Source organism: Pezoporus wallicus, unplaced genomic scaffold, assembly GCF_028554395.1.
Source record: "Pezoporus wallicus isolate ANWC-B61680 ecotype Strahan unplaced genomic scaffold, APGP_CSIRO_Pwel_v1 contig_6428, whole genome shotgun sequence".
In the NCBI taxonomy this organism is placed as follows: domain Eukaryota; kingdom Metazoa; phylum Chordata; class Aves; order Psittaciformes; family Psittacidae; genus Pezoporus; species Pezoporus wallicus.
Window position 1 is genome coordinate 4,457,632 of NW_026639269.1, and position 25,347 is coordinate 4,482,978.

The following is a 25,347-nucleotide window of genomic DNA, read 5'->3' on the forward strand; positions in this document are numbered from 1 at the left end:
GCTCCTGTTCAACCTGTAGCAACCGATGAACGTGGCACGCCGACGGCTGGAGGAACCTACCCGAGGCCGCCGGCCGGCACACAGGAAGAACCGACACCAGGCAGATTGCGTAACACTGACTGCTCCGAGGAACATCTGCCGTTTGCAAAGGCCTCAGTTACAGTCGCGCCCATCAGCGCGGTGCCGGGCCCGCCATCCCCTCCTAGGGCAGCGCCCTGCTCCCGCCTGTCTCCTCTGCTTTGGCCTTAAGGGGGTATGCGGCTGCCAGCCCTCACCGACCCGCAGCTCGAGCCCTGCCATGCGCGTTGCTCGGCGCTGCGGCCCCGAGGTCCCCGCCTTCGCAAGTGCCCGGGACGCGCCAGGCGCGCCATGCAGGCCAGCTCCGGTGGCGGGGCCCTCACGACGCGTGGCGGCTGTACCCAGGAACAGCGGGTCCCCCCAAAAGCAAGCAGCGAGAAGCACCAAACCCCCGGAAAACTCCCCGCTAAGCCCGGGCCCAACCCAGCCCAGCGCCTGCGCACCGCAGCCTCCTCCCCGCCCCCCCGTAAACAGGGGCGTCACGTGAGCGCCCGGGCCCGGCGCGGCTCTCCTGACGCCGCGGGGGCGCGCCTAAGGGGCAACGGGCACGCGGCCGGGACGCCGAGCCGAGCCAGGCCAGGCCAGGCCAGGCCGGGCGGGACCACCGGCGCTGAGGCAGCCCGCGCGCACCCCGCTCCCGCAGGCCGTGGGGCTGCGTGCACCGCCCTTTCTCCCTGCGGCGCGGCCGCTGCATCCTTCACTCCGCGGCTCCGGGTTAGCGCTGGGCAGCGGAGCAGGGTGAGTTACCACTGCCGGGCAGCGCTGCGGACTGCGGCAAGTAAAGGAGTTAGAGGGGGAGCGGCGGGGACAGCCAGGTTGCGCGGCCTCGTCCTGCCTTCGCCGGGGCGCGGGGGGCGGCCGGGCAGGGCTGAGCTGAGCTGGGCTGGGCCTGCTACGGCGGCAGGGCCGCGGCCTGTCTTGGCCTGGCCTGACGCCTGAGCCCGGTGCGGTGGGGTGGCCCAGGTGGAAGCGGCCTGCTTCTGACGCGGAGCCGCTGGCATGGGCTATACGCGGAGGCGATGCGGACGGTGGCAGTTGTGGAGAGGCTGCTCACGGTCTGGCAGCAGGCCCGGGGACGCTTTCTGTGCGAGCCGCGGCCGCCCCGCAGCGTTCCGCCCGGGCACGGCCTCGCGGGCTGGTGCTGACCTTGCGGAGGCTGAGCTCTGCGGCCCCACGGAGGCCGTGGCCCGGGCTCCTTGCCCTGCCCTCTGGCGTGGCGCTCTGGCCCCGGCTTCGCTGGCTGCGGCGGTCTTTCCGTTCTCCGCCCGCCCCGGCTTCCGTGCGGCACCCTGCCGAAGGCCCCCTGCCTGCAGTCGTGCTGCGGCTGGCTTTCCCGCACCGCTTCTCCTGCCCTGTGTTTAGTAGGTCTTGCCCCTTCTTAGCAGTGCTTGTCCCTTCCCATCTTATCTCATGAGCCGCTGATGCCTTCTTGCCCCACACAACGCTGAGGAACAAACGCTAATTTAGACCCCGCTGTGCTTCCTGCTATTGGTCTGACCCGTTCCGGGCTCCTCCTCCCGTCTCTCAAACTTAGCATCATCAACAATTTCTGTGTTTAACTCTTGTGTATAATACCCACTGTAGGAAGTGCAGGAGAAAATGTGGTCATCGGCAGTATCTGGGGGATTCAGTGGCCTGGTAATATTTCCAGGTCCTGTTCTTGTATGAGATGCTCTTTTTGAGGGAATGTGTCCACACTTCTTGCTTGCTACTGGAATGCTAGTAATCGGTATCTGTGAGGCTATAGAAGAGCCATTGCTCAAATGATTGCGAGTGTGCTTTCTGTATGGTCTGCACAACAGAGACCTGTTACAGCTATGAAGTAAGGGTCTAGAAGAGCACTCTGTGCTGTGTAGTTAGTAGAAATAAGCAGTAGAATGAAGCATGAAAGTGAGGAAGGGAATACAGGAGCATGTGATGACAACAGCTGCACCATACAAATTGTAGCTGTGGTGTTGTCTTTTATGTAGCTGTTAATCCATTATGTAATTTCTATACATTTGCAGTTATGAAAATGGATGATAACATCACTAACCCGTGGAAATATTGTAGGATTAAATGAAAGGATGGTAAACATACAGCATCTCTTTAACACCATTAATTCATGCTTTGTTTTGATTAGTAAATTAATATTTTGAGGTTTGGAACACAGTGTAAGGGAAATCATGAAAACTAGGATTTTATGTCTTGGAGTAATTACACTTAGTGTGTAGCCCACAATGAAACTGCTATTCAGCTCCCTTATTTGCTTTACCAAGTATCTTCTGCTTTCAATTCTGTAGTTAGCTTTAAATATAATGCATAGAAATACACAGTTCTGAACACCTAAATTTTTTTCAGCTGTCATTGCCCATGACTCAGTCATTCGGTTTTTATGTGCATTTTATATTTACAAACTCTCAGGAATTTCAAGTAGCTGAAAGGACACCTAACTACAAACTGTGTTCTCTAGATCTAATTCAGTATAGTTAACTGAAATAATTCAATACAGTAGTAAGGTGTTCTTAAGAAAAGAAAAGCTCTAAAACATCTGCAATTCTTATCAGCCATACTTTGCAACCTCCTCTTTTTAGAAAGCTGAGCTCTACCTCCTGGAGTAAATACTACTAATGTTGTGCAAAGACTTGAGTGGATGTATGCTGTATGATGGTTTTCTAAGCTGTTATTTTAATGGAAGTTTATATTAAAAAAATGTGCTTTTCCCTGGTCAACTTAAATATCATTATATCCAAGTCTTAAAAATAATAAGGGGAGATAAATTATTTGTAGGAAATAATCAATTTTGATTGTTTTATTGTATTATTCAGGCATGCTATGCCGGAAAGGTGTTTGTTTGTTGTAATGGCAAGGGAATATTCTTGAAAGGCAATATTATGAGGTAGCAATGGCAGTGTCCACTAAATGGGGATATGAGTGACTGTTATGTAGGAGCAAAAAGCAAAAAATACAGACAACTTGTGATACCTGCCTGAGTGGTGCCAATATAACTATGTGATGGTTGATATATTCCTGTGGAATGAAGAAGCCATTAAGCTTCTAAATACTTCTGAAAAACACTCCAATGTGTGTTTCCAAATTAGTCATTATCAGAGAAATGCTGACAAGTTTAAAAGATATTACAAATGAAATTATTCTGTTTGGGTGACTGACAGATAATCCGTGTAACATGTTACACAGCTTCCCATTTATACTGTGTTTAAGCTGGAAATACTTAAAACAATACTTGAGGAACTTGAGGCTGGAAAAGAGTTGAAGTGCATAGCAGTAGTGATGGAAAAATAATCCTCATCTTTTTCTTTTCAGAGAAATGTCTCTTACAAAATTCTAGAGTTAGATTTAGTGATGGAGAGAATAATAGAATGGTGTATAATATTTGTGGTATTCAAGAGTATTCATTGATGGTACAGCAAGTGAAAACAATGTACTTTACAAAATAAATTTGCAAGATTTTAAAAGTTAAAGACATATTTGTAACAGATCGCAACTTCTAGTGCAGCAGTGTGCCTCTTCTAGCTGTAAAGTGAGGGTGAGGAATTTTTTGGGTATTTTTGGGGAAGTAAGTCTGTTCAAAGATAACAGTTGATTTTCTGTGATATAATAATTTGATCTTGATTAAGAAAAGGCTTCTCTGTACTTTTTCTGCATTTCATTCTATTCTGATTAAATCCTTTGAAATTTACTTTTTCTTCTTCACTGAAATGAGTTGTAGTTGTGGCTGGTGAATGTAATTCTTTTGGATAGTGAAGGTTTAATAAAGAGAATACCTTGAGCTGTCTGCTTTTCTTCAAATGCCATGATAACAAGGAGTAAGGGATCTCCTGTGTCAGTGAGGACAGCAGCAAGCCTCAGATTATAGACAGATTTTTGGGATGTGATTATTACTTAATGTGTCAGACTATTGAGATTTCAGTAGCAGAATGCTAAGATTCGTGTCAGTTGGTGTCTGAAGACTAGGGTGAGTAGAACACAAAAATAGTGTAGAAGAGCTGGTTGAGAACAAATTAAATGCTCAGATTTGTGTTTCTTTGATTTGTGACAGGGCTTTGGTTTTGGTGCCACTAAAAGCTGTATCTTTGATTTTTAAATGTGGGATTAAATAGTAAATAATAAATAGGGGATTTATATAAGGCAACGTATGGTGTATGCATACTTATAGGTAGATGTTTCTGGCATACAGTTTTTGTTAGTATACCTGGGCCTCCTTTGCAGTAATACTGGTGTTTAAGATGAACCTGTTAAGTATATATAGCTGTTAGGCAGGTCTTTGACAGTGTCCTGTTCAATGTGAGATGGGTAAATAAGGAAGATCAAATTTTATTATGCTCAAAGGCCAAAGCTCAGCAAACCACGTTCTATCCAAGTGGTGTTTTTTTTTGGGGGGGGGGGGGGGGGGGGTTGGGTTTTTTTTTTTTTTTTTGAGAAAAGACATTGAAATGCTTTTTAACAGTTCTGAATGTGGTTTTTGGGGGCTGCTTTGCAGTTCATATGCTCATAAATCAAAGAGCTTGTCCCATCAAAAATGTTTTGCAAGCTAAGTCAGTTCCTGAAGATTGCCCTAGATGATGGGATTTGAGCCAGTGTGAACCAGAGTAGAAAGTGCATTAGCGTGAGAGTTGTAGAGTTGAAGTTTTCTTGTCAGCTCTGCCACTGATGCACTCTCTGGTATTGACTTCCTTTTCTTATCCTGTGATGTGTTTAGACTGTGAGCTCAGTTGGCCAAGATCTGTTACTGTAGAGGACCTGGTTCTTGGGTTTGGTGTTTGGTCCTGTAGTATCCGTGTGTGTCATGAGTGCAGCTGCTAGTGCTTAAAACACACTTCACATTAATTTTCAGTTAGGTGCTTGTGACCTTAAACTTTAAAGTTGTGTAGATGAGGAAGGGGAAGGTATCAGTGAGCACATGGGATGGTCCAACATCACAGCTCCAGTGAACAAAGACAGGCATTTTATACTTTGATTACCTTGAATGCTCTTTTTAGGTTATAGTATTTGCCAGAAGACTTGGGTGAGGATTTTTTATTTTTTATTATTACCTGCCTGTGGTGTTCCCTAATTTAATTTCCTAATTGAATTGAAAATTTGTAACTTTCGATTACAGTGCAGTTTCCCTCTTTTGATGAAAAGTTATCATTTGATTCCTCTGTGACAGTGTGGGGTCAGCTTTTCCCATGTCTTTTGACATTGAAGGTGCTATTTATCCAAATAGCTCTGTTCTTTTTGTATACTTTTCTGACCAGCATTTATTATTACTACTTGAAGAAATAAATATAATAGGGATTTTTTTTTATGGAGTATGTTACTGTTATGACTAGTCCTTGCTCTCAGTCATTTGGCCCATGGGTAAGCTAAAGGAAGGTGTTTACAGGTTAAGAGATCAAGTCTTGTATTTTGAGTGTTGCGATGTTTCCAACACAGTCCAGTCAATAACTAGATTTACAAAAGCTTTTAAAAGTACTAGATGAGTTCACTGAATTTGAAGCACCAGACACTATTAAGAAAGGTACATACATGAAATGGAAGTAACTGTGATCTTCAGCAGCCTCAAACTCACTGATTCAGGTAGGTCAATAAAGTGGATAGGATATTAAACAGCTAGGATTTTGAGTATTCTAAATAAACAGTGTAAGAGTTTTTTCCTTTATTTGGTTATGTTCATTCAGATCCCCCTTATTCCCAATTTAGGCATTTTTTGTTAAGTTTCTTTATAGAAATATTGTATGTTTCTGAAGTCTAACTTCTGAGGACTTTCATAAGCCAGATTTTTTTTTTTAAATTCACAGTCATTAAACATACAGGAACTTCTATTCTATATTCCTAAATTTAAAATAGAAGCTAATATATGAGTGTCAAGTTTAAAATGAAAGATAACACCTGAAAGTCACACCCTGGGCAGAGAGGGGAGGAGAGAAAGTAATTACAGTGAATGTTATTTAAAAGTATGAAACCTGGTGGTCGCACTCCTTTTGATGCAGCCCAGGATACGGTTGGCTTTCTGGGCTGCAAGCGCGCACTGCTAGCTCATGTTCATTTTCTCATCAACCGACACCCCCAAGTCTTTCTCCGCAGGGCTGCTCTGAATCTCTTCTCTGCCCAACCTGTAGCTGTGCCTGGGATTGCTCCGACCCAGGTGTAGGACCTTGCACTTGGCATGGTTAAACTTCATGAGGTTGCCATCAGCCCACCTCACAAGCATGTCAAGGTCCCTCTGGATGACATTGCTTCCCTCCAGCCTATCAACCGAACCACACAGCTTGGTGTCATTGGCAAACTTGCTGAGGGTGCACTCAATCCCACTGTCCATGTCAGCGACAAAGATGTTGAAAAAGACCGGTCCCAACACCGATCCCTGAGGGACACTACTCGTTACTCATTACTGGTCTCCAAAGGTGATATTATGACATCCCTGACTTGAACTAATTCAGCAGCTGAAGAAATTTTTCTTTTTTTTTAAGCTGACTCAGGCTGAAAAAGGAAATGACATTGAGACCATGAAGGGATTTTATGGTAAACATAACGTGAGTGAGATTCGGGAAGTCATATTTAATTGACATGCTTTTTCTCTTTAACATGGTTGTTTTTAGTGATGCAGTCAGTGATGAAAGATTCCAGTTGGTGGGTTACTTCTGTGAGTACCTGCTGTTGCAGTGGGGAGGCTGTTTGAAACAAATCAGTCTTAAAAATGTAAGAGAAAGGTACTTTATTTAAGGAATCAAGGAGAATGCTTTCTGTACCTTAAGCTTTTCTTGATGGTCAGATCTTGTTGCTTCCACACTCCTGTGTCTTGCTATGCTGTGTGCTGTCGCAGTCTCAGTACATGCCCTGGTGTTGCAGGAGCCAGCAGGTAGAAGTTTCATGTCTGTCCAGACTGAACCTGGCTCAGACTTCCTCCTCTGTCATTTTCTCCTTTGCCTTGTTTTTGAATGCTCCTCTTCTCAGTGGTTCTCCATACATGAGACTTTCCATATTCTGTTGCTTCTGATTAACTACCCAGTGGGAAAGCACTTTTGAATTATTGCATGGTGGGGGTATGCTTGGTATGTGCACTTTTGCTGTGAGTGATGCTAAGCCATTGGCCTTTAAGGTTCAAGTGGAGGACACAGCTGTTTTTCAGGGGAACAATGAATTCCTCCTCCAGGTGGTTAGAATTATCTTTGGAAATAAGTGACCATGAAAAACTAAACTCTGTTTTTACTTTTACCTCTGGCTACTTTTTTCAGTGTGTTTCAAATGCAAAATAAACCGTTCAAAATGCATACACTTTAGGCATTGTGTAAGGGCAGATTTTTTTTTTTTTCTTGTAGCAACTGTTTCGAACAGTCAGCTGTGTAGCAGGAAGTGTGTCTTTCATTGTCAGTCCCACAGATACTACACTTCACATGAATCTAGTAATGCTAGAAATAATTTTCTAAACTTGATTTATGCAAAGTTATGCAAAGAACTGAACAGTGGTTTCTTGAATGAGGTAAAGCAAAAATTTGTTTCATGCCTTGAAGTTTTGATATGTATTCATATTGTAGAAAATTCCTCTTGAATTTTCTTTAATAACTAGTTAGGTGTCATTGAAGGTGGCTGTGGCCATTGTATGTATAGCTGCTTTCACAGTTATTTTGCAGTGCTTTTAGTGTTCTGAATGGCTGCATGGTAGTCTGGCAAAACTTGCTGGTATTCTTTTCTCATCACATTGCTGAAGTCAGGTTAATTTCTGTCAGGAGTAATTTCTTTAGCAAGAGCTAACATCCTGCTTGAGCTTTGCTACTTAACACTGTTCCTAATGAAGAGGTGAGAGCTGCTTTGGTAACAGCAGTGTTTGAGTAACAATTATATAAGTGTTCCCCTTCGTTCCAGAAAGAAAACCTGGAGGTGCATTATTGTAAATGTGTTCAAAGGCCCTGCCGCTCTTTAATTTTGGGTACAAAAGGTTTCTTGTAGTAATTCAGAGGTGTTCTGTTGTTAGTGTCAGGGTTCCCTTTATCTGTTACTCTTGTGCTACTGTGCTAATATGAAAAAAAACCATAAACTTTACAGGAAGGTATTTGAAAGTACTGTATTGGGGCATTCATAATAATTTGCTTACTTTAAGCCACTGCAGCTCGTGCATTTTATCCTCTGTAGTATCAGATTGTTGTAACTACATGGCATAATAAATACGGATTATGCAGTGCAGCGGGCTTCCTCAGCAGCAGTTAGTTTGCCAGATCAGGAAATTATTTTGGCAACTGCACAAGGAATGTGGGCTATAAGTGCTAGTTGGCATGGTGTACAAGCAAGTGTAGAAGCACTGCATTGCTTGGTAAGAATAGTCCATTTTTTGGTGAGGGAGCTTAAAGTTGTGACACACTTGCTGCTGTGTGACTCTTAGATGCTTATTAAATGCACCTGTGTCCTGGGTTCAGCAGTAGCATTCATTTTCCTCCTTCTTAGTAGCTGCTGCAGTGCTGTGTTTTTGACTTTCAGCCTGGGAACAATGCTGATAACACCAATGTTTTTAGTTGTTGCTAGGTAATGTTTACTCTGACTAAGGACTTTGTGAGTCTCATGCTCTGCCAGGGAGGAGGGGAAGCCAGGAGGAAGCAGAGACAGGACACCTGACCCAAACTAGCCAAAGAGGTATTCCATACCACAGCATGTCATGCCCAGTATATAAACTGGGGGCAGTTACCTGGAAGGGCTAGATCACTGCTTGGGTCAGCCTGGGTATCGGTCAGTGGGTGGTGAGTGGTTGTATTCTCTTAGAATCATAGAATAGTTAGGGTTGGAAAGGACCTTAAGATCATCTAGTTCCAACCCCCCTGCCATGGGCAGGGACTACTCACACTAAACCATCTCACCCAAGGCCTCGTCCAACCTGGTCTTGAACACTGCCAGGGATGGAGTCTTCACAGCCTCCCTGGGCAACCTATTCCAGTGCCTCACCACCCTAACAGGAAAGAATTTCCTCCTTATATCCAATCTAAACTTCCCCTGTTTAAGTTTGAACCTGTTACCCCTTGTCCTGTCACTACAGTCCCTAATGAAGAGTCCCTCCCCAGCATCCCTATAGGCCCCCTTCAGATACTGGAAGGCTGCTATGAGGTCTCCACGCAGCCTTCTCTTCTCCAGGCTGAATAGCCCCAACTTCCTCAGCCTGTCTTAATACGGGAGGTATCCTTTTTATGTTGAGAACACCAGACCCGCACACAATAGTCCAGGTGAGTTCTCACAAGAGCAGAGTGGAGGGGCAGGATCGCCTCCTTTGACCTGCTGGGCACACTCCTTTTGATGCAGCCCAGGATATGGTTGGCTTTCTGGACTGCAAGCCCACACTGGTCCATCCATCAAATTGATGTCTCTTCCCTTGTTATTTCCTTTGTCATTATTATTATTATTGGTGGTAGCAGTAGTGATTTGTGTTATACCTTAATTACTGGACTGTTCTTATCTCAACCCGTGGGAGTTACATTATTTCAATTCTCCTCCCCATCCCTCCTGGCACGGGGAGAGAACGAACGTGGCGGGGGGAGTGTGGCTACATCGTTCTGAGTTACCAGCTGGGCTTAAACTGTAACAACCTGCTGTGGCCTCACTTTGCTTCTTGCTAGCTGTTGCATCAGTAGGACATTGTGTATTAGACTGTTTTGTCATGGTTAGCGTGTAGATACTGTAAAGGCACTGTGCTCTTCAAAGGCATAATGCTGTACCTGACCATTGTTCTCCTGAGTTGCCCTGTGGGAGAAGGAAGAAAGACCGACATACTTAAAAAAAAAGCCCCCAAACCCCGCAAACAAAGCAAAAAATAAAAAACAAAGCCCACAAACAGACAAACAAAACCCCAACAAAACAACAAACAGACAAAAACATTGCAAAAAGAAACATTTTTTTAATGCTCATGTGTAGTTTTTGTTAATTTTGGAAATTAAATAAATTGTGTAAATAGGGTTGAAATTGTATCAGAGCTCTTACATGTGTATGGCTAGGATTTCCCCTGTTGATTGCTAAACCAGAAATGTCCCATTAATGCATATAAGGAAGCATATTTACTGTTACAGTAAGCATTAGGAGGTACTTGGATTTGTATAGTGGCAGGTTGCTTGGAATAGGGGTCTAGAAAGTAATTCAAGCACTGCAAACTCTAAATCTCCTCCTTTTCCTTTAATTAGTGTGTTCATTAAAAAAAAAGAAAACAAAACAAAAAAATCCTGTCTAGTGTGTGGGAGAGGGATGATGAAGGAAGGAGAGGGAGAGAATGTATGTCCTTCTCCTGTTCCCAAAGCTTGAACAGCTTTGTGTATGCCAAAACTGGTCTCTCAGACTTTCCTTTATACCAAATTAAGCCAGGCACTGCTGCACTACTCCATTTTCCTTGCTTCTGTGATGATATTTGCTATAATTCTCTCTTTCCACTCTAAGATGTGCTTATGCTAAGGTTCTGAAGAAGCACTTTGATAACTTTTTTTTCTACTGTGTTGTGTCATACATTCTTATTAGTTGAATCTCTGCTGCAGTAGTTGCATTTCTGCTGTATCTCACTTCAGGGATCTAGAAAATACCTTGTTGTAGAATGCAGGTGCCAGCTTTGAATACAGTTCCTTCAGTTTTACCTAAACTTCTTCAAAATGGAAACTTCTAAAAGGCTGCTGGCTGTTTTGAAGGCCGCTCAGAGTTCTCATGTACTTGATTGAGGTCAGGTTTTAATCTAAAGTTTCTGTAACTTTATTGAATTTAATGATAAGTGAAAAATAATAAGGCCTTGCTGCTTAAAAATAGTTTCTTGTTATGAAGTACTTGGTAGTTCTTTTATGAACAATACAGTTCTTCTCAGTTTTGGGCCTGGTGTGTCAGGCTCCTGAGCCTTCTCAGCTCCACTGGTGTTGGTAGAAGCTGACCTCACCTTTTTCACATTTAAAGGTGAGGTATACTAGCAGTGCTGTTAACCAGGTTAGTTTTATTCCCCCCCCCCCCCCCCCCCCCCCCCCCCCAGTGTCCCACTTCTTTGGGTTGGTTAAGGTTTAAACAAATTTTAGAAAGGAGGTGTTTCAGTTACCCACACTGTAGAAGTGGCAGTACTCTGATACTGATAGCAGAGTTTATATTAACTTAGCATGGTATTTCTTTTTTTAAATAATCAGTTGGAGAATTGATCTTTCGCTGTGCAGTCAGCCGTCCTGAGGCATAAGCAGATTCTTCTGTTTGTTACAATTCTAAAATACCTTAAGCATTCTTTATAAAACACAGCAGCCAAAACAATTTGCTGTTTTCTTAGGTGTTTTATAATTTGTAGCTTATTTTCTTATGGTATTTTTCTTGTCTTTCTATAGGGCTGAAAGACACACAGGACTCTTCATGGATATAGTTGATACATTTAACCATTTAATTCCTACTGAACACTTAGATGATGCCCTATTTCTAGGATCCAACCTGGAGAATGAAGGCTGTGAGGATTTTAGTACAAGTCAAAATGTCTTAGAGGATTCGCTGAAGAACATGCTCAGCGATAAGGATCCTATGCTAGGATCTGCAAGTGCACAGTTCTGTTTGCCTGTTTTGGATAGCAATGATCCCAATTTCCAGATGCCTTGTTCAACAGGTAAATCTTATAATTTTTTAAGATTACAATTTAAATTACAGTTATACTCTAGTACAAACCCTTTTTTGTGATGTAGAAGTATTACTTTGGGATTTCTGTCTCCTTCCTGCCCTTTTTGTTACGCTGCTTACATGCCTGGCATGTAAACTACTTGCAGTTCTTTTTAACTTCGTTGCTTAACCGTAGAGGAGGGCTCCTAATCTGGATCAGGAGTAATTTAGGCTTTGCCTTGAGTACGTGTAAATTATTCCAAATTAAAGTCATGATTTGTTTAGAGTACATACTGTGCCTCATCAGTGAAGTTGCTAGTTGTCTTAAAAAAATGTAGTAATTCTGGATTAGCAGTAGGAGTATGAGAGTTGTACGAATTACTGCTCTGACCTCAGGGTTATTTGTTTAGTTCTAGGCATTCTAGTACTGGGTTGATATGGATTCTGGGTGCTTTGGTTTGGTTGACTTCAGGCAAAACCCTCAATGGTAATACAGTTCTCTTTTTTTGTTTACTGTTTGGAAACAGTTTAGAGAAAAGTTTTAAAAAAAAATAATTTTAGGTGTTGTGGAGTAGTTTTTGAAGGATGCTTTTTTTTGTGTGTGTGTGTGTATGTTTTTTTTTGTTTTTTTTTTTAAAGGGTGAGCAGTCGCTAAAATTCTTTATATTGATGAACAGTTAGAATAATGAAACCAGCTTGTTGTAAGAGACGAAAGGACACTCTGCTTAATATTTTTCTATTTGAGTGAAAGTTAAAAAAAAAAAAAATCTTGGGTTCATTACTGAAAGGTGGTGTAGGTCACTTTGATTATGTCAACATGTATTTTTTCCAGTAACTTTTATAGCTGTTTCTGAAAATCCCAGTCATTTTCTGATGCAATAGATAGCTCGTGTTCCTACTAGCAGACTAAATTCTCACCCTCACTAAGTCTGTTACAGTACAGAGATTAAAAAAAAACAACCAAAACAAACCCAACCTGTAAATAAGAGGTAATACTGACTTGGGGTGATTGAAAAGCAAACTACAAAGCCAGAACAAGACATTTGGTCTTTACTACTTTAGTAGGATATTATTTGAGGCCATCCTTAATATTTTTGTTATTCTGTCTGTAGTCTGTATCCTCATACATTTTTGTAATCCCCAAAACAAAAGCATGTCGGTCTTAATGTGCATGAGTGTACAACGTACACAACCAAATTCCTCCTCTAATTTTTTTTTTATTTCCTTCCAATAAAACAGTGATGCAGATCCTTTTTTCACATTGCATCCTGTGCAGCCTCTAGTAAACCTATACTGGTTTTTTTAATTAACCATTGGTTGCAGTTGTAGGGAGACTTTTGAGGGCTTCTTGGCACATATTTATCCTAAAAGTAATCAGCAGTGCAATAATTAATACTACTGATGGTAAAATAATCACAATTTTTCAGGTCCATTAAAATAAGCAAGCTAACTCTCTTATGTGAGGGCTGTTATTTCAGTCTGTATGCAGGCTAAGGGAATCAAAAACTGATTAGATTTAGAGGAGTTTGTTAATTTAAATTTTTTTTTTTAATCTGAAAGCAAGAGTAGAGCCATATTTCAGTAAATAAATGAAAACATACAATTTCGAATTAATGTAGTATGCATTCAAACAGACATGAAATGTTCTTGCTGTTGCTTATTCTTTCTAGGTCTTGATAAGAACTGTCCCTATTCTGAGATGGTAGGACCACAGTATATATTTATAGGGTTTTTGTTTAGTTGAGAATAACAATTATCAGGTTAAAGGAAAGATTCTTTGCGTGTCTTTCTTCCTTGAGTATTCATACAGCTCATGATTGATTTGATCTGTCGGAGACCACTGGTGATCTAACACAGCTTATGTAGTCTGCTGGTAAGAATGCAGTCATACAAGATAATAGTACCCTTGGTAAGAATTATACTTACAAAGCCTGTTGTTTGGTTTTGTTTTTTTTTCCCAGGCATTATGTGTGAAAGCTAATCTTTGCACCAACATCAATTTGTCTAAAAAATAAAAAAGCGCAGTTCTTTCCCACAAAACTTGCCTTACTTGCATCCTTAGAGCTACAACTCCATTGGTGTGTCATATGGAATGATGGTGTGCTTTATTCTGATCCTTCCAGTTCTTACCCCTTAGCCCCCTGTTGCTTTAAGCAGTATGGTAACAGAATGGTTTGTTATTGGCTCTTTCACTAGGGCTATAATTGTACTTAGAAAAATGTATTGTCAGTAAAGTTTTACTAGGTTGAGGTACATTTGTTGTTACCTATTTAAGTTAATGAGGGCAAGACTTAGGAGATGCTGGAATGATAGATGATGGTGGTTTTTATGGTATTGATACCATTCAGGAAGAAAAGAGTTAAAGTTAACTTTTTCCAGAGGTACAGATTTATTTACTACAATTTATTTTAGACCTTCAAACAGTATTTTGCGTAATCCATGCCTAGACCATGGAACTGTTTAAGAAAAAGAACAAAATGCTCATGGAAATTAGTTCAGAGAGCCAGCAAAGGACAGACTGCTCCATGAATAACTGGAATGTACTCTCTTCAGTCCAGTTTTTAAAGTGGTGAAGATTTCATGCTATAGCTTATTTGATTGCTGTGAGGAAGCTGAAGACATAAAGGTAAAAGTAGTTGGACTGAGGAGGTGAGTCGCCTAAAGTGGTATTAGGTATCATAGACAACATGGAGGAGCAGAAGGTGTGGCTAACTAATACTTCTTTGAAAGCCTGGTTTGAGCAGAGTTCAAGAGTATTTGTAAATGTGTACACAAACCAAGACACTATAGTCTTTCAACCCAAGGAGCTTGTACCATGTTCTAAGTATGAAATTTCTCAGGTGAACATGGGTATATGTGAGTGGCAGAAGCTTTGAGAAAGACTCGTTTCAGGCATGCTTACTCACATACCAAATTACTCGTGATCGTGACATTTTCTCTGCCTCATTTTGGAGATCAGATCTTTTTGTCCAAGGACGCTTTCTCTCTTGCTCATAACTTGGGTTTGAGTATGAGTTTGTTTGCTATTTTTCTTACAGCTACATTGACATTAGTTCTTGTTGGGTGTTATTTACAGGCCTAATCCAGAGTTATTACTTATCAACATTGCATCTGTCTTGCTTAGCTTCCGGGTTTATATTGCACATCATTTACCATGAACTAGCTTTTTTGTTCGTAGCAAGCTCTGTATGCTGAGTTACCAGTTATATGACTGTATGTCATGTAACCAATTGCTACCAGTATGTTTTTTAAACAGCTCACGTACTTGTCTGTAAGACAGAAACACATAGCTTTCTGTGAGTTGAAGTTTAATTTCCAGTCAGTGCTTGTTAGAGGCATCTATCCAGACAACGCAAGTTTTGTGAGTTGGATTAGAAGTGCTTCTCTTGGGGAGGATGGTAGCATGGAATCGTAGAATAGCTTGGGTTGGAAGGAACTTTTAAAGGTCATCTAGTCCAACCCCTCTGCAAGGAGCAGAGCAGGGACATCTTCAACTAGACCAAGTTGGTCAGAGCCCTGTTCAACCTGACCTTGAAGTTTTCCAGGGATGTGGCATCTATTGCCTCTCTGGGCAACCTGTTCCAGGTGTCATCCTCATTGTAAAAAATTTCTTCCTAATATCTAGGCTGAATCTACCCTCTTTTAGTTTAAAACCACTACCCTTTGTCCTGTTGCAATAAGCCCTCTAAAAAGTCTGTCCCTGTCATTTGTAGAATCTTTAAGTATTGGAAGGCTGCAGGAGGGTGTCCCAGAGCCTTTTAGTCCACATCCTCCTTGTACTCAGTATCACAGTATCACAGTATGCTAGAGATTGGAAGGGACCTCGAAAGATCATCTAGTCCAATCCCCCTGCTGGAGCAGTATCTCATAATCAAAAGTACTGGTGTGTGACAAACAATAAGGAGTATAGAATGGATGTCTGTTTCCTATCTATTGATAGGAAGAACTGTATCAGTACCAGTAAAGTAGTCTTGTGTTCATGTCTTGGCCTGAATCCAGTTTGTGCTGGATCAAAATGAGTCCTTCAGTTAGGTTACATTGTTGATCTTTGTCTACTCTTGTGAGCTGGCTTGGTGATTGCCACTGAGTAACTGAATAGGGTTGTCTTGTTCAATTTTCATTGAAGTTACATATTTGGAGAAGATTCTTTGCAGGTGATCCTGGTAATGGCTTTGAGCAGATGTAGAAGGAACTCAGACCTTCTCATAAGCTGGAAAGGTTATGGGTCAAAATAACAGATGTTATGCTGAAATCCTTTTAGGATGTGTTTGTGAAGAGTGACTGCTGAACTGTAAAGATGTAGCTGAGTTGCAGGTTTGTGGAGTTAGAGAGAGCAGACTGCTGCTCTTATAGGACAGTTAGGAAGTTTTCTGTTATTGAATGAATCAAGGTAAAAGCTGTCCACAGATCTTATTATTCACTGCAGCTCCTAGGAGCCTTAGCAGTAGTGGAAGAAGCAGTTTACTGAAGTAGGTATTAGCAGTAAGACCTACTGTTGATAGGGGAAGCAGATACATGCGCTGTCTTTGCCAGTTGAAGGACAGAATTTGACAAAATGAGGCTTTTGAGAGCTAAGGGCAACCAAAGTTCTTGAAACAAGCAAAAGTGTCCGATACCATGTTTTAGGTGTGTGTTTCTGGTCATCAGAGTGGTCTGGTGGCTGTTCTTCCAAGAACTGAATGACTGACACAGGAGGGGCTCTTTGGCATTTTTAATGTTTGCGTGGTATGGGTGGGTGTGGAAGTGTGGTTCTGCTGTATTGTGGGGGTTTTTTTGTTTGTTTCTCCTGAGCAATTCATTGGTCAGAAGTGAAAACTTCTGAAGCTTAGAATGTGACTTAACTCTTGAGAGCAACACTTTTTTTTCAGCTTTGGATGGTACCCTAGTGATAAATTTTCTGATTTCTTCTGTAATTTCCTGCTGGAAGACATGCTGGAACCTTATCCACTACTTTTATAAGCTTGTGAGCATAGCAAGTCAGACTGGTCACATGCAGTTGAACTAAATAACCAACACTCACACTACATTTGTATTTCTCAGCTATCACAAGTTCCATAGCTTTTCAGGTTGTCATTTACTGGGGCAGTTTGATTATACATGTAATAGAGGTAATGGAATTTGAATTGCGTATCATCTGGAAACATTTCTGGATTTAATAATAAAAAATCAAACCAATTTAGTTTGAGTGTTTATTAAATCAGGTGTTTCTCATTAATGATGAGGAAAACTGACCCTACAAGAGTGTACTAAGACTCTTAAGGACATCTTTTAATTGTCCTTTTTTTTCCTGTCCCTCTGTATTGCTGCTGGGAAATTGTTTCACTCAGATGCAGTCTGTTCTTTCTAGTTTTAGACTGTTTTCATGACTTCTATTGAAAGCAGCATTACCTCTGCTAAAATCATGATCACCTACTGAATCTCTGAAGACAAACCAATTGTTTTGACTACAAGTGTGTCTTTTCTTTAGATAGTGTCCTGTTTGGGCGTGTAAGTCATGTCAGGCTTTTTTCACTAAATCCAAATGTGTGTGTATTTTTCCTCCTGCAGATGAAATAATTTTGAGTGTAACCTTCAGAATGAAGCCCAAAATTAATGTTGTTTCTCTCAAGTTTTCTTACCTCTTTATGCCTTTCTTCCTCCAAGCTGTCCATGCGAACAGTTGTACAGTTTCTTGTGACCAAGGTAGTAACTTTCCTGTATAAAATTTAAATTTACTATATTGGTATTATATTTAGAACCTGGAGAATGTTTATTTTTCACTCTTTTCTGTTTGTAGGTAAGAAGCTACCATTTGAAAGCTGTAGTTATTTATTCTTTTGGATCAGTTTTATTAATGGAGAGAGTTTGGATGTGTAATAGGATTTAAAAGGCAGTTCATGTATTTATGAATGACAGAGCTCATATAAAGGCTCTCTTCTTTATAAATTAATGTGGTTTAAAGTGCTTGGTTTGGTGCTGTGTTTTTACTTTGTGGATGAAATTTGTTCTTTACTACTCCTCATTTCCAAAGTAACAGGCCTGTGGCTAAAGAACCATAAACCAGTAGCCCTGTGATGTAACTCCCATCTTTTTTTGAAAGATGCATGTTTTATTAAATTTATTAATCCTAGTTGATTTTCATATGTTTTATTCAAAAGAGAAAATCCCTCTACAATTCAGAGATTAATGAAGAATGGGAGTAAATCTTCAGTGTTTCACATGGTACTTATTGTGATTCTTTTCTTACACTGGGCAGTCAGTACAGAGTACTCACAGGCAAATTCTTATTTAAGCAGGTTACAGGCTTACAGGAAAACTTGTAAAGCAGTTGGAATTCATTGTTTCCTTACGTAAATTATATCAGTGGCCTTGTTTTTCTTGCAAATACATTTTTTTTTTCTAACAGAGCATTTTTAATTCTGTCTATTGGATGTATGCATCACAAATGTCAATAGAAAAATGTTTTAATATGAAGTATGCCGTCTTCATTTGCAGTCTAGAGACTTAGTAATACCTTAGTATTTCTAATTTTGGCTGAAGAAAATCAAAGGAAGACTTGCATTAATAAAAATAAAGATTTATAAAGTTCTAAGATTTTGATAATGTTTTTAGGGCTATTTTCTTCTCTGTCCCTCTTTTACTACCAGCAAGTAAGGGTTGTTTTGCTCAGTTTTACATTGCTGAAGAATTAAAAAATGGCCATGCTTTTGTTTTAATGCATGGGAAATTTTACTTTAAACTTGCAAGTGAATTTTTTTTTTCTGCATGTTATTCTATTATTGTATAACATAAACATCAGCACAGCAGTTTGGAAATTTAAATACTTCACAAGTAATGGAGAGACTCAAAATAATAAGGTGAAGGCCAGTGGTGTCTTTTCCAGTACAAATATGTTGACTGTGACTCATAATTTCATTGTTTGCAGCTTGTTCAGTTGTACACTGGTGTACAACTTTTTCTATTCACGTTTTTTCCTTTATTTTTTCCTTTCTTTTATGTTTTATCCTTCTGTCTTAATTTCTGTATTACTGAAATAATCTTAAATATTACTAAGATCATCTATATCTTTCTAGTTCTGTCTGGTTTTGCTTTTGTTTGTTTACTTTTCCCAATGCTGTTTTTCTACTTCTGCTTCTTTTTTCATAATTTAATTTCCTAATCTCCTCTGTTATCTATTACTGTTCTCTGTCCCTTTTTCTCTTCCCAGCAGGGTCTGTGTCGAATGCTCCTCATCCTGGGGCCTCATGGGGCTGTACTAGCCGAGTTATAGCTCAGGTGGTTTGAAATTTGCAAGATTCTGTGCTTCAAATTCCTCTGTAAAATTAAAGCTACAGCACAGAGTCTTGTAAGTATGAAAATACTTTAATTATAATATTTCAAACTGTCTGTCAACAGTAGACTAAATGTGTCCCGTTTGTTATTGATAAAGGAGGGTGTGTAAATTCAGTAACTTGAGCAAGAACATCATAAAGCCCTGAACAATGGCAGCCCTGAAATCTGCTCCAGAGCTGTTTTAGAAGTCTGAGTAGTTTTCATTTGTAATGTTGTCTTCCATAGCTTGGTAGTTTAGTTTTACAGTGAGGAAACAGAAGAGGATCTGAAAGGAGCCTCCTTTGTCACAGTCTATTCCCCAATAGCAGTTCCACATTTTGAAGGAATGTTCTTTAATGAGAATGCTAATACCAAAGTGCAGAGCACTTGGTGGGATGCCTCTGAGAACACAAGAATGAGCAGCCGGAATTAGGATGAGAGTCCGTCTTGTTCAGTTTTCCATCTTGGACAGTGGGAAGTATTAGATATTTAGGGGAAAATAAAGTGTAACAGGGCACTTGTAATGTCATCTTTTTGCCAGTGTGTCCTTTTCCCCAGGAGGTAGCTTATAGCAAATAAGTGATTAAGGAACATTTGGATGAGTGAAGTAAGATCATCTTATCAGTCCTCTGCAGCTTGTCTGTGGTGTTTGTTACATAAATACATACACATAGACATAAAGGTGGCTCTGTGTATTGGAAAGTGAAAGTTGCCAGTAATTTAATGAAACACACTTTTCCTGTAAATTGATGTGCACAATACAGTAACTAAAAATTATTGTTAAAATGAGTAAAATTAAATTGTCAGTTCAAGAAACTCCTAGCTTTCAGCTCCTGGCAACCATCTAATTTTGGAGTTTCAGAGTGCGGATTACCTGGTACCAGGGTCAGGCTTCCTTAAGAGGCTTTTTAAAATCTTAATACTTGAACTTTAAAATTACCAGGTGGTTTGGTTGGCTTTTTTAAATTCTTCATGACAGGTGCTTGTGGATTGAATTACAGGCTTGATAGACTTGTTAGTCATTAGGAGCAGTGTTCTGCAACTTCCAATTTTTGTTATCTTAAAAGTATGCTCATTATTGTAGTGCCTTCGCAAGAACATTATTTTTTTTAAGTTGTAGTAACATCAGACTTGAAAAGGAGCAAGAATTGACAGATTTTTTTGAGACAGTCTAAAGATTTTAACAATTTTTCATTTCTATTGTTTATTTTGATTTCTAAGGTAAATTTATTAATTTAAATCAGTTTTAAGTAAGCAATTGATAGAAATTTTTAGGTATCTTATTTCTATCATGTGAGGTAGTTTATCTTAAAAATGCTTCTAGTTAGTTTCCTGAATAGTGAAAAATGGGCATATTTGGTTGTTTGGAGTCTGTGCTGTATTTGTCAGACCCTCCTACATGTTTTGTAAAGTCACATGGGTGTTTGGCTTGATCTTGCAAATTTCTCATTCCACAGGGACCAGGATTCATTAATCACACATAGGATCTTGCGATAGGAGAGGCTACCATTGCAGAACTAAACTTAGAGAAGGTGAGGAGAATGGCTGGTACAGTGGCCTGACTGTCTGTTAGGAAATTTATTTGCAGGAGAAATCTCTGGGATCCTTTGTAGTGGAGGTTAGGCATTTAACAAAGATAATATTCTTGCTCTCCTGGGAGACTAGTGCATGCTGCACTCCATACTCTTCCCAAAAGGGGTTGCAGATATGTGATGTGGGTGGGACTTAAAGTTTTAAAGTTGTGTCCTGTGAGAAAACTGTGATTTTTAAACTCTGCACTGCTGGATCAGCTCTTTCTGCTGTTTACCTTTCTTCACTTTTTCTTAGGTGGGAAGGGACAGTGAGGGACAGCTGATCCTCTAAGACTGGGGACCTTCCTGTGGCAAAAAAAAAAACAAACCCCAAACAATAAAAAGGCAAGTCCACCAAAAAGCTATAAGGAATAAAGCTACAGAATTTTAAGCTTTGAGTAATAGCTTCTTCTACACTGAAACTGCCTCACATGGAAATTTTTTCTTGCGTTACTTCATTTTTTCCCGTTTGTTTTTAGATGGCAAATTAATTTTTCCCTGTCTCTTCCCCTGTCTTGCTTGGCATTACAGCTGCAGTATTTTTGATCATTTTAAGTTTTAGGCTCTTTCTTGTTTGCTTGTTTTTTCCAGTGGCTGGTCTTGATGATATTATGGATGAAGAAGGAGTTAAAGAGAGTGGGAATGACACCATCGATGAAGATGAGCTTGTTTTACCTAACAGGAATTTGAGGAGCCGTTGTGAGGAAACATCAGTCACATCACCAAGAAAATCACCACGATTAATGGCACAAGGTGGGCATTCAATATATTATGTGTATTTGCACATTTAAAGTAAATTAAATTTTTATAATCCCACACCCCCAACATTTATAAGCTTAAAGTAAAGCTTTGATGTTTGCTTCTGTGAATTCAAGTACAGATACATCATTTTTATACACTGCAGCTTGAAGTCAGCATTCATAGAGTACTACTCAGTTTGAGTTCCTGTTTGATAAATATTTTGTGTCCACTTTTTGGCCAGTGGTCCTGATAGGAATTTTTAAGATTTTGATCCTTTTACCTGCATCAGATTAGCACTGTGGTTCTTCACTAACAAAAGCATGGTGGATTTGCAAATAACATTGGAATATTAGGTTAGCGTGTTTCTTTATTTTAAATTAAAATTTTAATTCTAGTGATTTTTGTTAGTGTATTTTCTTCTTGTTTTAAATAGTTTTATAGCAATTGCAGTCAGAGTCTTCCATCAAAATATTTCAATATGCCTAAGTATTTTAATCAAATTTTAAATTGTGTGGCAGCTAGTTTCTTATGGTTAGGGTTTTTCTAACTTGGTGAATTGATGGAGTTATTTACGGCACTGCTTATTCCCCCTGTAGTGTAGGCTGAGTTAAAAAAAATAAAGTCGGAATTTAAATAAGAGCCTGTGGTACAAAGCTGATGAGTATGCTTTTTAAAAAGACGACGCCATGCGGGGATGGTGTCTTGTTTAGAAAATGTAGGAGATGGCATCAAGTGAGAATATGATTGGATCTCAGATTCTGGTACTGTGTTGTCTAAAAGCTTTGTAAGCTTCACAGCTTTACTTCCAAACACAATATAACTTACCTGTGCAACTTTTACTTGAGGTAGAAAAAATTGAACTGTAGAGAAGTACAGTGGATTTTGATTGCCTCTGTTCTCACTTCTGTTTTGTATATACTATTCAGAACTTTTGTAGCCATTAGAATAATGAGGACTTACCTCCATACTGTAGTAGTGTAAAATTGAAATGCAAGTAATTTACTACTTTTTAAAGTAGACAGCTGTGACGGCTTTCTGTGGATTTTGTTTGTTTTTTTTTGTTGCTTGTTTTTGTGTTTTTGTTTTTTGTTTGTTTGTTTGTTTTTGAGGGGGGGGTGTGTTTGTTTGTTTGGGGAAGGGTGTTTGGGTTTTATTTGGTTGGGTATTTTAAGTTTAGTAAGCACCTAAGTTGTAAGTTCTCTTTGTGTCCAGTAAGCTAAATCAGTTCTATTCTAGATAGGTCTTGTATTTGCAAAGAGGAGGATGCACTATAGCTAAGATGTTTTCTTTCTCCCTTCCTAGAACCAGTACGGAGTTTGCGACAGAGCACGCTAGCCAAGCGTTCAAATGTTGCACCTCTAGTTAATACCAAGAAATCATCTGTAAAAAGTGGATCTGCTCCAAAAACTGGACAGAAACAAGAGAGAAGTCCAGCTAAAGAGACAGATGTTGCTGCACCCTTGAAAGCGGAGCAGCCTAAAGAAGTTAGGCGTAGTACAAGAAGATCAGGACAGATAGAAGGAACTGCAGCAGCAGTTACAGCATCCCAGAGTAATACAGAATGTTTTCCTGGTCCCGAACACATGAACGAAGTAAAGTCTGAAACCCCATACCAGGCAAAAGTTGAGGAAGCATCCCAAGAGTTAAGTTGTGCTAGTTTAGCAGGAGCCTGTTTTCCTTCTTCTGGAGAAACAAAGGAAATAACAGAGGTTGCAACGAAGACTGAATCTGAAAGTGTTGAATCGGTTTGTTCAGTATCTGCAGATACTGAAATTGCTGCAGTTAAAAATGAAGCAAATGATGTGCTTGATTCAGTGGTCTCTAAAACTTCTTCAGAAGAAAAGACTGAAAATAAAACAGAGGAATTGAAGAAGAAAACAGAAGAGCACGAACAAAGTGGGGTAACTGGAAAAGCTAATGATCCATCTAGTGTTTGTGTGAATCCAAGTGAAATCTGTGAGACCTTTTTGAGTTTGTCCAGCTCTGTAGAGGAGGGGGTTGATTGTATTTTAGGTTCCCAGAATGTGGAAGTTCCTGGTGGAAATATGCTGTCAGTAAAGGAATGTATAACAGAACTTGCAGATAATGACAAGGAAATGGAGAAAACTGTAACTTCATCTGAGAAACCGTTGGACAGTACAGATTTTGATAATAAAGACTTAAACAGCAAAGAGTTTACTTCTGCTGACCCAGGAATTAGCATTTTGGAAAGCGTTGATCTTGACCAGGCAAGCCAAAATGTACAGCAGCAGATCAGTACTAAAGTAGAAAGCCCTGAAGCATCAAAGTCTCAGGATGATGATAAACAAGTTAGCATTCCATCAAAATGTGACAAGAATATTAGGCCCCGGCATAGTAAATCTGTTACACAGAATAAACAAAATCTGAGTCCAGGTACTCGACAGAAGTCGGGTGCAGCGCAACAAGAAATAACACGTTCAAGAGCAAGAGCTGGTCTTACAGTTTCAGGGCTTCATAGTCCATATTCAGCAAGTCTGAAGCGGAATGCAGATGATCAAGAGAGCCATCAGCATCCAAATAACCCAGTTAAAATTAGAAAGAAACAGTCTGACCTGAGTTCGAAGGCAAAGAGCTGTATTTCAGAGGTGACTGTAAAAAAGCAGACCAATACAATGCTGAAGAAAATACCCCGAGTCCAAACTTCTGGGCAAGTACAGAAGTCATCAATTCAAAGAGCAAGTGAGAAATCTCCTACTCATCATAGCTTTTCTAAAGATACCCACCACTCTGCACACACATTGTCAGGGCATGTTTCAAATCTTGGTCAGAAGCAAGCTCAGGGGCAGAAACACCAGCTTGCAACTGTTCTAAAACCAAACAGCTCCACAAAGGAAGAGGCAGAGACAAAAGATCCCACTGTTGTAGAACATCTGAAGGAGGATGATAAAGAAAAAAACAAATCAAAACGAATTGATAAGAATCTCCAACCTCGCCAGAGAAGAAGTAGCAGAAGTCTTTCACTTGATGAACCTCCGTTGTTCATTCCAGATAACATTTCGACGGTTAAACGGGAAGGCTTGGAACACACCTCTGTTAGTGAAAGCAAATATGTTTGGGTGCCCAACAAGCAGTGTGGCTTTTGTAGAAAGCCACATGGCAACAGGTGTGTGTAGCTTTGTGTCTGAGGAATTTATTGTTGGTCTCAGAAGATAATTTTTTTCCTCTTTTACCAAATGTTTCATGCTTGAAGAAAAAAGGCATAGCCTCATAATGGAATACTGTCTATTGCACTGTCAGTTAATTTCCTTTGCCTCATAATGGAATACTGTCTGTTACACTGTCAGTTAATTTGCTTTGCACTCGTACACTTCTATGTCTTTTAAATAGAGTAGTAGAAACTAGTTTGACAAAAAGAATTTACTGAAAATGCTTTGTTCTAGGAATAAATTTGTTGATGAATGTGTAATTCTGCTATGCTGCTAAAATGTGTGCTTTAAACTTGACTTTTTTTCACAGAAGAGAAATAAGGCTAAGATGTCTGTGTTCCAGATTGTCATTTCCTTCCTAACAGAGACTTCTTAAACTGAAGGATGACTATCATCCCCCCCAAAAAAAGAAACCACCCCCCCCCAAAAAAAACAAAGTAGTTGTTTACATGTGACTTTTATCTGGTAGAAGTGTGATTCTGTTTTTTTTTGGTTTTTTTTTTTTTTTGTTTTTTGTTTTTTGTTCAATTTGCATAATCATTGTCCCTGCCTATGGCGGGGAGTTGGAACTAGATGATCTTAAGGTCCTTTCCAACCCTAACTATTCTATGATTGCTGTGAGGCTTTCCTGTCACAGGAGTACTGAAGTAGTTGAGGGGAGTGGTAGAAAGACTGTAAGTCTCAACCCCTGGAAAACTTCTGTGTAGGGCGTATCTGAAATTGTCTTTAACTAAACCTAATAATGAGTTTGTGTCTGAAGTTGATAATGTCCCTCTGTGGCAAAAGTTACTCTTCTACACTGTAAGTGAACTGAAAAAGGCCATTGGGTTTCACTAATGAACTGTCAGTCCAAGACTGAGAATTCCTTTATTACCACTTGTTATTTTCTGGATTTAATATTGAAGAATTTTTTTTGAAGTTACAGTTCTACCTCCCAGCCTTTTTTA

At 40.0% G+C, this 25,347-nt stretch overlaps 1 protein-coding gene across 6 annotated transcripts in view; it reads left to right on the forward strand.

Moving 5' to 3' along the window:
• The first annotated feature begins 643 nt into the window (after window positions 1–643).
• Window positions 644–25,347, forward strand: part of PHF3 (PHD finger protein 3) — a 51,165-nt gene continuing 26,461 nt past the window's right edge. Inside the window, exons 1-5 of one of the 6 annotated variants that reach the window (XM_057414099.1) lie at window positions 645–816; window positions 18,821–18,955; window positions 20,379–20,453; window positions 21,084–21,245; window positions 22,536–24,357. In XM_057414099.1, the coding sequence (XP_057270082.1) occupies window positions 21,104–21,245; window positions 22,536–24,357 (1,964 nt within the window). In that variant the 5' untranslated portion in view covers window positions 645–816; window positions 18,821–18,955; window positions 20,379–20,453; window positions 21,084–21,103. Of the gene's footprint in view, window positions 817–11,372; window positions 11,642–18,817; window positions 18,956–20,378; window positions 20,454–21,083; window positions 21,246–22,535; window positions 24,358–25,347 lie in introns of those variants that run through there. The other 5 variants (XM_057414102.1, XM_057414101.1, XM_057414095.1 and 2 more) reach the window with 5 other exon arrangements.